Consider the following 12,253-nt stretch of genomic DNA (forward strand, 5'->3'; position numbering starts at 1 on the left):
GGTGTACTGATGTCAGCCAATGACAAATACTGTCACCTAGAAAGTGCCATGGCAACATCACTAAAGGTTGGAACTTTAAAAAAAAAAAAAATTATTCATGGCTTTATTAAAAAGTCTCTTTGAGACAACAAAAGTCGATGTCCAAACCTTGAGAGTCCGGTCATGCAAACACGACCAGACACGGACAAAAGTCGCCCCACTAGGCCCAAAATATAGCACAGAAAGCAAGTCAGAAATAAGCGCAGGATGTTCTGTGTGTTTAGAGCAGGGGTGGAAATTAAGTTTTTACCAGCCACTCAGACATTTCACCAGCCAATATTTTTTTCTTTCAATTTCAAATCCCACTAGTACAAGCAAATGACATAGTATACATTATTTATTCTTAACTCTATGAAAACAAATTTACTGACAATAAGTTCACCGTACATATGTACTGTATGTAGACAGACTAATTTAATGTAACAAAGCATGGACACCTTAACAGAGGTGTAGTGCAATAAGTTCACTTGACGTAATTACTTACAGCATATTCAACTACACAACCCAAACATTCTTGCAATCATTTCCTATGTTGAACATTTCCACATTTTGCCTACAACTCCCCCAGACAGTATTTACTGAAGATGTGTCTGGTCATTTTTAAACATTTTAAAATGGTTTCAATAGCTGTTTTCTAACTGTCCTATTTGTTGTTTCTTACTTATTACGTTTTCTATTGAAATTCACAATTATTCTTATTACTAAAAACATCCCTCTTTTTTTTCTGTTCAAATTGTCAACCCGCCACAGTGGCAGGTGCATTGCTCCAATTTACACGTTACTTCATACTTTTAGCTGCATTTGGCCAGAGGCGGGTGCTAATTTCCAACCCTGGTTTAGAGTGGTTAATAGAAAGACAGACAGACAGGATGTGCACAACGGCCTCTTGCCCCCAGCCTTCGCGTCAGTAAGTTATGCGAGGTACCAGAGGAATGTCGGGCCTCTGCAGGTTCCAGACAGGTAAAATCAGACCTTTACCGGTAAACACTGAGCCTTGTTCATCTGTAGTTGCTACATCAGATAATTCCCAGCGACTTTTATTAAGATGAAAAAGAAATCGGCATCGGCCAAAATGCATATCGGTAGGTCGAGGTTTTTGAAACCCCAACATTGAACACACCAGCCTAGTGAATTCACAGTGAAAAAAGACTTTGGGTTGGTCATTGTCAGCATCAGTGACAATGACACTGAGTCATTGTTTTAATCAAGTGATTAAACAATCAATCACTTGATTGTTTAACCTCAATCATCACTTGATTGATGTTTAACAATCAAGTCAGATAAGACACAAAAGAATGAAAAGCCATTTAAAAAGGAAACTGTATTTTCTACCAAGGTATACGCTAAAGTTCAGTTCCTGGTTATTTAGTTTCCAGGTTTCTTACTTTTCATCGTTTCAGCTCTGAGGAAAAGCTCAGAACTGACTTCTGCAAATACCTGGAAGCCTGAAGGTATCGATACAGAAATGCTGCTCTTTTTATCTGTTTGAATGTTCAACTTCTGTCCGTTACAGAAGATCTAGATTTAGAAAGGTTTTAGAAACCTTTTCAAAATCTCAGAATAAAGCTAATGACCTGGATTCTCTAACAAACACACAGGGAGACAGCTCTTCTGATCATCAAAACTAACTGCACTACTTGTGAAATAGATTATGCAAAGTATATCTTAACACATCAAATTCAAACCATCGTCTTTGTGGCAAATTATCCAACAGCTGTCACTTGCTTTTGCAGTGTTGCTTTTATTGTTGTTGTTGCAAAAGCAGAAGCTTCAGCTACAGTGTTTGGACTTTTGACAGCTGAATGTTGCTGGATCAGTAAGCTTGACTTTCCTTGTTATGATGGAAACTTTCTGCCAAACCAGCAAAGAACACAAGGTTTTTGTGAACCAGCAACAAATGGCTAGAAATAGCTTTATGACGCATAAATCTATTCATATCAGACTTTTTCTTAAATTTTTTGTCATTTACATGAATATATACATTCTAGCTGTCAGATTTCCAAAATGTATTTTAGGACTCTAGGCTCTGATTGCATTATTTTAAACTGTATTCATGGTATACTCAGATATAACTGATTATATATAATAATATATTATCGTTCTAGGCAACACTTTTTTCTTTATTGTTTTATAGGCAACTTGTATTGCTAAATGTTGCCTATAAAAACTTATAGCAATACATCTCATTCAAATCAGCTAAAAAGCGTCAAACACTCAGACTGTGGGGAACGAATATAAAAATTACATTTCTGAAAGTCTCTCATTAAAAATTAGAAAAACTCCTACTGCTTACCTGCTTGTTCGTATTTTTATCTCGCAACCATAAAAATATGGTCGCGACATAAAACTTAAACTCCCTTTAAGTCATAAATACTGACTTAAAGGGAGTTTAAATGATTTACAGTATTTAATAGAATACAAAGATAGCCAGATGTCTTTTTTTGAGGACTATATAAAATAAATACAAAAATAAAGGTCTAAAAATATTAACTGGTTTATGTTTTGGGCAGAAAAGGCACAGCGTGTGGAGTTGTTAATGAATTCAATGTCATAATTAAAACAAAATTATTTTACAAAATCAAAAAAATCACTGTATTATTTATGTAGGTTCACTGGTAATATCAGATCTTCCTCTGGTTCTATGGAGGAAAATCTGTATCATCCCAAAACAGGAAAATTGGTGTAAAATATTAATTTACACTAATTAATATGTGGATGAAAAAACATTTCAAGGTGTGTGTTTTTCAAAACTCCAATCTAAATCAATCTCCAAGCTTTCCTCCATGGCAACCCATGTTGTGTAGCAACAGGAGAAAATAACATTTAAAAAGCGCAAACAAAACCAGGAGTGTGATTGCAAGGTTTTTTTTTGGTAGCCTGATCAAAGCAGCAGGTTCATGAACAAAAATGTTGTGACTCTTTTTTTCTTCTTCTTCTCTTTAGTGTGAATCACAGTGACTCTTTGTTTTCAGGCTAAATGGAATGCTCCTGTTTCAGAGCTTTATCATCCAATCCCCACAATGACAGAGGAGTGCAGGGGTGCAGCCAAGCGCGTCAAAATGGAAAACAAGTTGGAGTTTACTTGAGTTCACTTATGGTACAAAAAATTACATAATTATTGCGATGTTTCCACCTTAGGTGACACATGCAAAAATCACAGTTTGCATATGTCACCGTCGCTGGTGAATTGGGGGTATTTTTATCCTGAGAAAAGGGGCATTGTGCAACGATCCTCGCTTTGTGCAGACGCGAATAATCCATGTACTGGGGTGTTTGGCTGTGTGTGCGCGTGAGTTGGACCGTACTTCAGCAGATTCTCAGCTCCGGCCCTCATCCTCATCTGTTTGATGATCTGCTGGTTGAGACTGGCTCGCTGCTTCTGCAGTTTGCTCCGTCCGGTCTGCGCGAGCGGGTTGCAGCCCTGGAGGAGAAGACATGGAAACAAGAATGACAACTCAGCCAAATGCTGCCTTCAGGCAGTTCTTTTCCATTACGGTTCTGTCCGCATTGATACTGCCATGACAACTGAGAGTCCATATATCGTGCGGCTTTATTTTGCACCTGTGTGCGGTTTCTCATCAGGGTGTTATGAGCACAGGAACAATAAAATATTTCAGCAAAATTTCTTTCATTTCTTTAATAGACGTAGTATCAAGACACAAAAACACTAGTTTAAAAAAACCACATGGTTTTGCTTCCCCATCTAACATTTAAAAGTATTTCTCTTTAATAAATGATGATAAAGATAAATGTAAGTTTGCTGTCACGTAGACTGTCACTGACCGTACAAAAGTAAGAATAAAAAGAAGGCAGTGTAGTTACAAACTCCAAGCATTACTCTATAAAGAGCAGAACAGCAACAATGTGTAGTATTTAGTAAAATATACATCTGAAAACTTGTCAAATTTAATTGGGTGTGCATATTACATTTTTGCGTAAGTCAATGCATGATAAATGCTAAACGTTATTAAATACTGTAATATTTTAGCAGCAGTAGGAGCAATTATTCATTTTCTAATTACAATAATGTAAATAAAAACTATGATATTGTGGTCATAATTCTAAAAATGGATATTTCTGTCACACTGTTAGAATCTCATACAGGCACTTCCCTATTCAGTATACACAACAGAGGTGTTGGCTCCATTATAATTTGCCTTGCAAAAACAAGCCTAGTAGAGAAACCAGTTAACCAGTCAAACCAGTTATCACAACAGACTTAAAGAATGCAATTAGGTTTATCCATGAACACCAAGTAGAGCTGGGAGTCAAAAAACACAAAAAAAAGGACGCAAGAGGTTAAAAAAAAAAAGAAACATCTATGATTTCAGAGATGAGTTCACCGTTTTTCTGTAAACAACCGATTCAGTCTTTGACTCAAGCCTGACTCAACACAAAAAGAATTTCAAATTTCACAGGTGTCCTTTCAATGGAAGTACAAAGATAATTTAAAAAAAAGCCATAATGATTTAAACATGTTTTTATTCAGTGAAGTGCCCCTTTGCTGTCAGCTGCCCAAAGGATGTGACATCATTCTGCTGGTACGGATTGTTTCTACTCATTCCTGTCATTGTAAGTGCGGTTCTCGGTGAGGGCTTTTCCTCTGACTGTCCTCTCAAATCCTTTACATTCACGTCCGAGTCATGCTGCGATGACAGAGCCTGTGTCAGAGGTTTCTGTGAAGGGAGCGGGCAGAACAGCGAGGTGGAAAGGGTCACAAAGCGCCAATGAGGCTAGCACTCGACCAAACACCACAGCCAAAGCACAATGCGCCCATTGAGGTCACAAGATTGGACCAGCGCAAACACTTCAGTGACCTGCAGGTTTAATAAGTAACCATGTATTCAAATGACTGCCCTGTTTATCAACAGAGACAGGCGCTGAGCTATTCTGGGAACAGCGACAGGATGACGAGCACGCGACTTGACAGGGTGTGCTCTGATCGTGACACACTGTCCTCCCGTCGTTACGTCTCAGGTGGGGCATGTAACAGGACTGGGGAGTGGCTTGAGGCGGACGGTTGCCATAGCAGCAAGTTTCCGTCGTTTGTATATAGCAAAATAAAACGTCACTCATCGTCTGTCATCGAAGTTAGCAAGTAGTCATTAAGAAGGCTGAAGGATGTTGGAACTTGATCTGCCAAGATTCAAACTACCCACTTTTTTTTTCTTTCAATTTCATAAGCAACAGCTGTAATAATGTTTTTTTTTAATATACATTATAAAAAAGAAAATGGAGAATCAAACACTGTAAATGTGGCTGTTTTCAAGGTTCTACTAAATTTATGTTTTTTAGTACAAGAAGCTTCGGGCCTCCTAACAAACATGGTATCCATATTTTGCTAACTCCAATCAAAAAATAGTGTTGTAGGGTGATTTCACACCTGATAGTCCAGTACACTCGGTTGGAATGGGGACCAAAATTGCAATATTTGTTACATTTTCAGCTGCTGCGGTTCACTTTCACACTATTTTTCACTACTATCGCCAAACGAACCAGACTTTCCAGGCAAACAAACTAGAGTTTGACTGAAGCAGAGTAAACTGGGTTGGCGTGAACATACCCCTAGTGAGGGTTTGTTCTGATAGGATAAAGACTTGGCCACCAGTACCCACCCACATGCCTAATTGAACATCAGTGACATAAATCACTTTTTGCCATGTCTGCCTCCATCTTTATTATCCCCTTTAGTCCAACTAATTTCCTCGACCTGCTGGGCCGCCTGAACAGTGCAGCCTTTCTCCGTCACTGTGCTATGCACTTAATTAGAGCAAAACACAAAGGGCCGCCCAGTCCAGCATCATATCCATCACGCAGAAAATCCACTTGCTGTTGTATAACTGAGGTTTCATAAAGAACATGTGAGGCAACGTATAATGAGTTAGCTGGTTTGCACAAGTGGTGATTAACAGTGGCAATCTGCCAAGAGGGGGCTTCAGGCACGACCCAGTTTTGAGCTGGAACAATCTGTTTCTTGCCGGTATAGATTACGTGTGCTTGGTATTTTCATTGTCGCTTAAGGTACATGTAGTGAAAACTAAAATCATAGGACTTGCTAGTTTCACCTGCAAGTTAAAAAGCTCAAATCTTAATTTTTAGTAAATTACTGTACAAATCCATTGTTGATTATTGCTGCCCTCCTCTCCACCTCCCATTAGGTTGTCTCCACCGTGACCAACGCTTGGAGGGAGCAAATGTTTCTCCCAGAAAGGGGAGCTTGCCTGGTTCGAGAACCAAGGCACATGTTGTCAATTTGTGTCTGTGGTCTGGCTGAAGGAGAGCCCCAGGCCAGATGCTACGTCAATGCTCTCTCTGGCCAAGGAGGTCGAGATGAAGAGCAGAAACATGCCGATTCGGGGGTTTTGTGCTGCCATCTTTCCATCCTGCACACATCCAGTCGGCCTTCAGCCAGCTGGAAGATAAACTACGGACGGTCCCGAACCGCAACAGCTCCCTGGAGTATCAGTCAGACCCGATGAGGTCTTGTTAATCACTGCATCTTATTCTCACCAAGTAGAGAAAAAAATAAAATAAAATAAAATACTCACCAAGTTCCACGGGGGCAGAAATTTGACTGAGAAGTTTCCTAGTTGTAAATCTCTTTAAGAAGGCCAAATGAAAACATGTGGATGTAATTGTGGTTGACATGAATCTGCAAACTCTTTAATACTCAATGAAAGTGAAAAGCAAAGAGTGAGGATCATAATGAAAGTAGAGCTCAGGCTCCACATTTTAAAAGGCATTAGAAGGTTTGGTCGTGTCCTGTGGCTGTACCAGCCCCCGACGCCCACTAACCTTTTTATAGACACAGGAAGTCTCAAACCAGACAGCGTTCAAAAGTGGGATTCGGGCGGATTTAAAGACACAAAGGCTGAGCTCAAATGCCCATCTAAACAAACTTGCCCTGTGAAAACACTCAGGAACATGTGGAGTGCTCAAAGGCCGACCAAACTCTGTGAAAACACATTAGATAATAACTCAGCTTGCCAACTGTCTCTCCTATAACCTCAGACTACACAAAACCCAAACCTCCAGAAAATGCTACTGTAGCCGGTACTGCAGCTGGGCAATTTACCAACTTCAACGTCAAAACACCAGAAGATGAAAGTGCTGTCAACCACCTTTAATTATGCAGATGATGGCATTATAAAGAGCACCTCCCACATGTTCAGCTGTTGATTACAATCAATTAAAAGGTAAATACTTAGATAAAATTCCTTAGAAACACAACAATCGTTGGTCAAACTGCAGGAAAAGAACGTAAAGAAAATCTTGATGAAACAGAAATTATGTGGACGGGAGTCCATAAGGGAGCTTTTAGACCCGTTGCACGTTTGACGGAAAGCTGACAACCGATAATGACTATGGCCCTCCAGTTTCTCAAGACAAAGCTGTTCCCAGAAGAGAACACACACCCCCCCCCCCCCACACACACACACACACACACCCATACATGTGCCGGCAGACACCTGAACCTGACAGCCCAGTGGTTTCTACTGCTGTTGGTGACATTTCAGGATTGGAAAAGACTAGAACCAGTAGTTATCCATTCAAATCAGTGTATTTTGTAGCCGGTTTGTCATCCCCCACACATTATCATTAACCTTGGTGGTGCGTTTTTTTTGTTGTTTTTTTTTTACATGACAAATATACACCGACAGTAAAGTACATACTATCAGTACAGAACAAGATTTTCACTAAATGCAATGCTTTTTTAAAAAAAAAAAAAAGTTATTAAACGAAAAACACCTGAAGTTTTTTCTTGTTTGAAGGGAGATAATGACAATTTTCATAACTTTAACGGGTAAAAATCTGTTTAAGTTCCTGCTTGAATCTTTGTTTAATCTATGTGGTATCTGTGTGCATTTACTCCTGGTAAGTTTCCCCAAGACCTTTAAAAATGACACCTATCCATTCTAGCCTGACCTGGTATTTAATTTCATGCAGAGCTCTCCAAATAACTAGAACATTTTTGCTGAAGTGATACAAAATTTAGGAAGAAACATTTAAAGGGGGAAATTAATTAAGAACACGAGGAAAGAGGGAGAAACAACCAGCTTGGTTGGGCTGCCTTATGTAGTGTCACCAGAGGCACTTCAGCTGTGGGGAGTGGATTTTATCTTGATTGAATACTAATTTTTATTAAATTTCACAACGGATTGAAAAAAAAAAGGATCACAGTGTATCATTTAACAGGTGACAAGCAATGTCGAAAGTGAGGTTGGTTGATTTCAGAGAACTGAATGGACGGTAAGCTTTAAAACGCGTCCAAACTGTGGGGAACACGTCAAAAGACAAGCTAGTCTTTAAACTCCCTGACATTTTTTTTAATATAATGGAAAGCAAGCACCTCACTTAAAAACCTGAAGCCAAAATGGACGAGTTTAAGGAAACAAAGTCCGCAGCTGAGATGGTTTTACTCCGAAAAATATATATACACGTAGAAATAAACTCGTGCGTTTGTTGAAAAACTAAACTCACCTTTCTGAAATGTTTTCCGTCTCCTCCGCTGTCGTCAATGCCGTTCGGTAAAAGTGTGTCCGTCATTCTGAGGGCCAGGTTAAAACGAAGCAAAACAAAACCAAAAAGATAAAAAAGGAGTAGCACTAAAAGCGAGCTGAATAAGAAAGCAGCGCGCTGCTGTGCAACAGGTGAGTTTCGTCTGTCCTCAGTGTTCCCGTTGCTCTGTCCTCACTCCACCCAGCAGAGCAGTTTTCCAGCGAGAACAGCAGACTCCGCCCAAAACACTGGAGCGAGATGAGAAACCGGAGGATAAAGGAGGGAAAGGTCACCGGAAGTCACCTGTTTCCTTCAGAAGACGTACGCCACATTACAGTAACATGGTAAGAGAAAGCATCGTAAAACTAGCATTGACGGTGTTGCTAGCACAACATTGCCGTGCATGTTTATTTGGCTCGAGCAACATAACAGAATAGCAGACCTAACTTTTAAAGTAATGGTTTAACTTTCAAATAAAAAATAAAATAATCATATTACGAACAGATAACACTACAACTCTGTTTACATCATGTCCGCTTTCCTAGAAACGCTGTTAACAAACTTGTTTTTCCAATTACCTACGAGCTAATTCAACAATGCTGTGAATGAGTTAGCCTCCAGTTGTCTCACTTTGTTTTGCAGCCTTTAAAACCCCGTGGAATATCTAAACCTGGTGGAAATTATTCCACGTGGGACGACTTCTTTCTCTCTCGGAATTCTGTCTTTAAATTAAATGTTGTAATTCACAAATTGTTCAAAGAGTTGTAGATGGTGATGGCTGTGATCAGCTCCTGTAGAGGTCTGTGTTACAGCAACTTTCACAAAACCTCTGACTGGAGACACTGAGTTGAATAAAAGTTTCATAAAGAGGATGTTTAGTGTTGTCCATAATTTTCTTGATTTTATGACAAGTACTTAATCTCAGGATTCTGACTTTTTTTTGTCTGCTCTTCCATTCACCTTTACAATCAATGTGTAATTCAATACACCTCTCCTATGTAAATAAAAATCACTTAAATTCTACCTCTCGTCCAGTAAAACTTACATTTCTGTCCTTGAAGCTGGTTGCTAGCAGGTACCCATCTCCATTAAAGTCAGATTTTTTTTGTTTCAGTGGCCCTATCTATTCTGTAGTTTTGAAACGGTTCTGTTTGTGAAAGCAGAACCACATGTTGTATGATGGATGTCTGGCTTTGTTCCTTGCGACAATTCATTTGGTGACAGTTGGACTGGATCCATGACTGCCCTTAAAGGTGTTTTAGCAGCATTCCCTTTTCATGACGTCCTGGAAACTAGAATAGCCTTTTGTGCTTTGTGTCTTTCCGGTTTTACCGGGTGAAAGGCATGTTGCTGTTCTGCTCGTGAAGGAGGTAGCTATTAATGTCATGGGAGGATTATTGTCAACAACGGAGTTGAAGCTAGGGCAACAGGGTGTTGCTGGGGCTGTAAACTAGGCTAAAACAGGTTTTGTCTGAGTGCTTTCTCCACGTGTAAGATCCGTGGGTTTTAAATCAAAAACTGTAACATCTATAAAGCAGTAAAAAGTTAATTGAAACTCATTAGCGGTTGGGCAGAGGACGCATTATTTAACTTTAATTTATGAAGGAACTGGAAGGATGATATAATAACTCAGATTTTCCTTTCCTGTTTGCTGTTTTGATGATTGGGGTGGAATATGTTCCCAGTTCGTTTAATATCCAGTGAGTGTAAAGGTGATTGAAATGCAGTTCATATCATCATCTTTATATTTACCCCAAAAAAGGAGACTTGTTCTCTTTATGCAACACATTTATTTAGTCTAGAACTGAATCCATGACGCAGCATTGGGCTAATACGCCTATCTTTTGTAATGCTCAAATTTGACCACTAGATGGAGATAGACGTCTAGATTTCATTTCATTTTACTCGCCTATTTATACGGCCTTTCTCATTCAAAATGTTTATTAGTCCACTGTCCCAAAGTCACTGAAGATTTTACATTACGTTGATATATTTACTGTCTACAAGTAGCATTTGTACTGAAAAATAAAGCTTCCTAGTACAATGACTCACCATTACACTGCTCCATGATTCAGAATGCTTGATGACTTGTTAAAGGAGGACTCAAAATAGTTTTTTCGGTATTGATTTCTTAAGCAAATAAGTAATGAAATGGAAAAACTTTTAACTTTGAAACTCCTGACATAAGGAGGTATAAAATCTTTAATTTTCAAAGGTTCTGCTGGAACTGTAAATGTTGGCGGATGGCACGGTTTCATTAAGACACACTGCAAAAACCAAATGTAACCAAATACCTGAACTTCTTACAACAACAATAAAATTAGCTCTCACAAGTATAAAAGGAAATGTGCATGAATTGTTATTTCATCAAAGATGTAAGGGTTGCCAATGTCTTAGTTAGATTGAACTGTATTGTTAATCAACCATTTGGAGAATGGAGTTTGTGTTCACAAATACATAGATGCTCACTCTGTAACTACCATATGAACGCTGTCATGTTTTGAAAGGGCAGGTGACGCAAAATGAGGGTGTTTCTTCTAGCACCTGTGATTTAGGGCTCAGTGGCCGAAGTATAATCACAGTAATCCATTGGGTGTTAAAGAGATGCAGCCATGTTTTTAGCACAGTATGTTGGACAGGCAAAGCCCTAAATTTAACCAACCCCCCCTCTCATCTCCCTTCACAAACTCCTTGACTCTTAGTACCTTAATTTCAAAGACGTCTGTTCAAAACACATATTTGTTACCCCATATGGAGGTGCAGTGAACTAGGGTGGCTTGGCCTTCACACTCATTTCCTTTCTCCTCACAACGTAGCACAAAGCTGATTGTGAGCAAACTGCTTCCCGTCTGTTTTTGTAAAGGCAGAGGGGGCACAGCGACGAACAACGGCCACTGACGTTCAACCCCTGGTCCAGCAGGAAGTGCTGTGGGGTTGCTATGCAGCTCTGCTCCCGAACCACAAGAACTCTGGGTTGCCTGTTAACAAACGATGCGTGATGTGGGTAGTATGGCAGACTATTCGACCAGGCACTCCAGAAGCTCTAGAGTAAGAATAGATCAAGGGTGGGATGAACGCGAGATTGAGACAGAGTGATAGTTTGTTCCTGGCAGAAAAGTGTTGTTAGGTTCATGGCCTTTTCCTTCCTCTCTTGTTCTCGATTTCCTTGTCCTTACTTTTGTTTTTCTTAACAACTCCTTCCCTCTTGTCCTTCTCGCTCACTTTTTATATCTAGGATCTCACTATTGTTCATTTTTTTATGCTAAGTAAAGGGTTTCATTCAATGAACATTAGTAAGGCGTGTTTGTCATAGTTGGCGAATTCTTTAGCAGTGGATTCTGACAGATTACCACAAGGACTTCTTAACAGAAATCTACAGACTACCTTCTCTGTTCTTCATGCTCTTCCATCTTTAGAAGTTGCTGGGTTAAATCTCTTGCTTCCACTTTAGATTTTCCCAGCATTCCTTCTGTTTCACACTAACCCCTCTGCATAACCCAGGGGTGGGCAACTCCAGGCCTCAAGGGCCGGTCTCCTGCAACTTTTAGATGTATCTCTACTTCTACACACCTGAGTCAAATAATGAGGTCATTAGCAGGACTCTGGAGAACTTGACTGCACTTAGGAGGTGATTCAGCTGTTGGATTCAAGTGTGTTGGACCAGCAAGACATCTAAGAGTTGCAGGACACCGGCCCTCGAGGACCAGGATTGCCC

General features: G+C 39.7%; 1 protein-coding gene across 2 annotated transcripts in view; it reads right to left on the bottom strand.

Annotated features, from left to right (window-relative positions):
* rhpn2 (rhophilin, Rho GTPase binding protein 2) overlaps positions 1–8,739 on the bottom strand; it is a 32,631-nt gene extending 23,892 nt beyond the window's left edge. For both annotated transcript variants that reach the window (XM_032561053.1, XM_032561052.1), the window contains exons 1-2: positions 8,521–8,739; positions 3,345–3,460 (exon numbers count right to left, since the gene is read on the bottom strand). In XM_032561053.1, the coding sequence (XP_032416944.1) occupies positions 3,345–3,460; positions 8,521–8,586 (182 nt within the window). In that variant the 5' untranslated portion in view covers positions 8,587–8,739. The remainder of the gene's footprint in view (positions 1–3,344; positions 3,461–8,520) is intronic.
* Positions 8,740–12,253: the final 3,514 nt, after the last annotated feature.

Source organism: Xiphophorus hellerii, chromosome 4, assembly GCF_003331165.1.
Source record: "Xiphophorus hellerii strain 12219 chromosome 4, Xiphophorus_hellerii-4.1, whole genome shotgun sequence".
Taxonomy (NCBI): domain Eukaryota; kingdom Metazoa; phylum Chordata; class Actinopteri; order Cyprinodontiformes; family Poeciliidae; genus Xiphophorus; species Xiphophorus hellerii.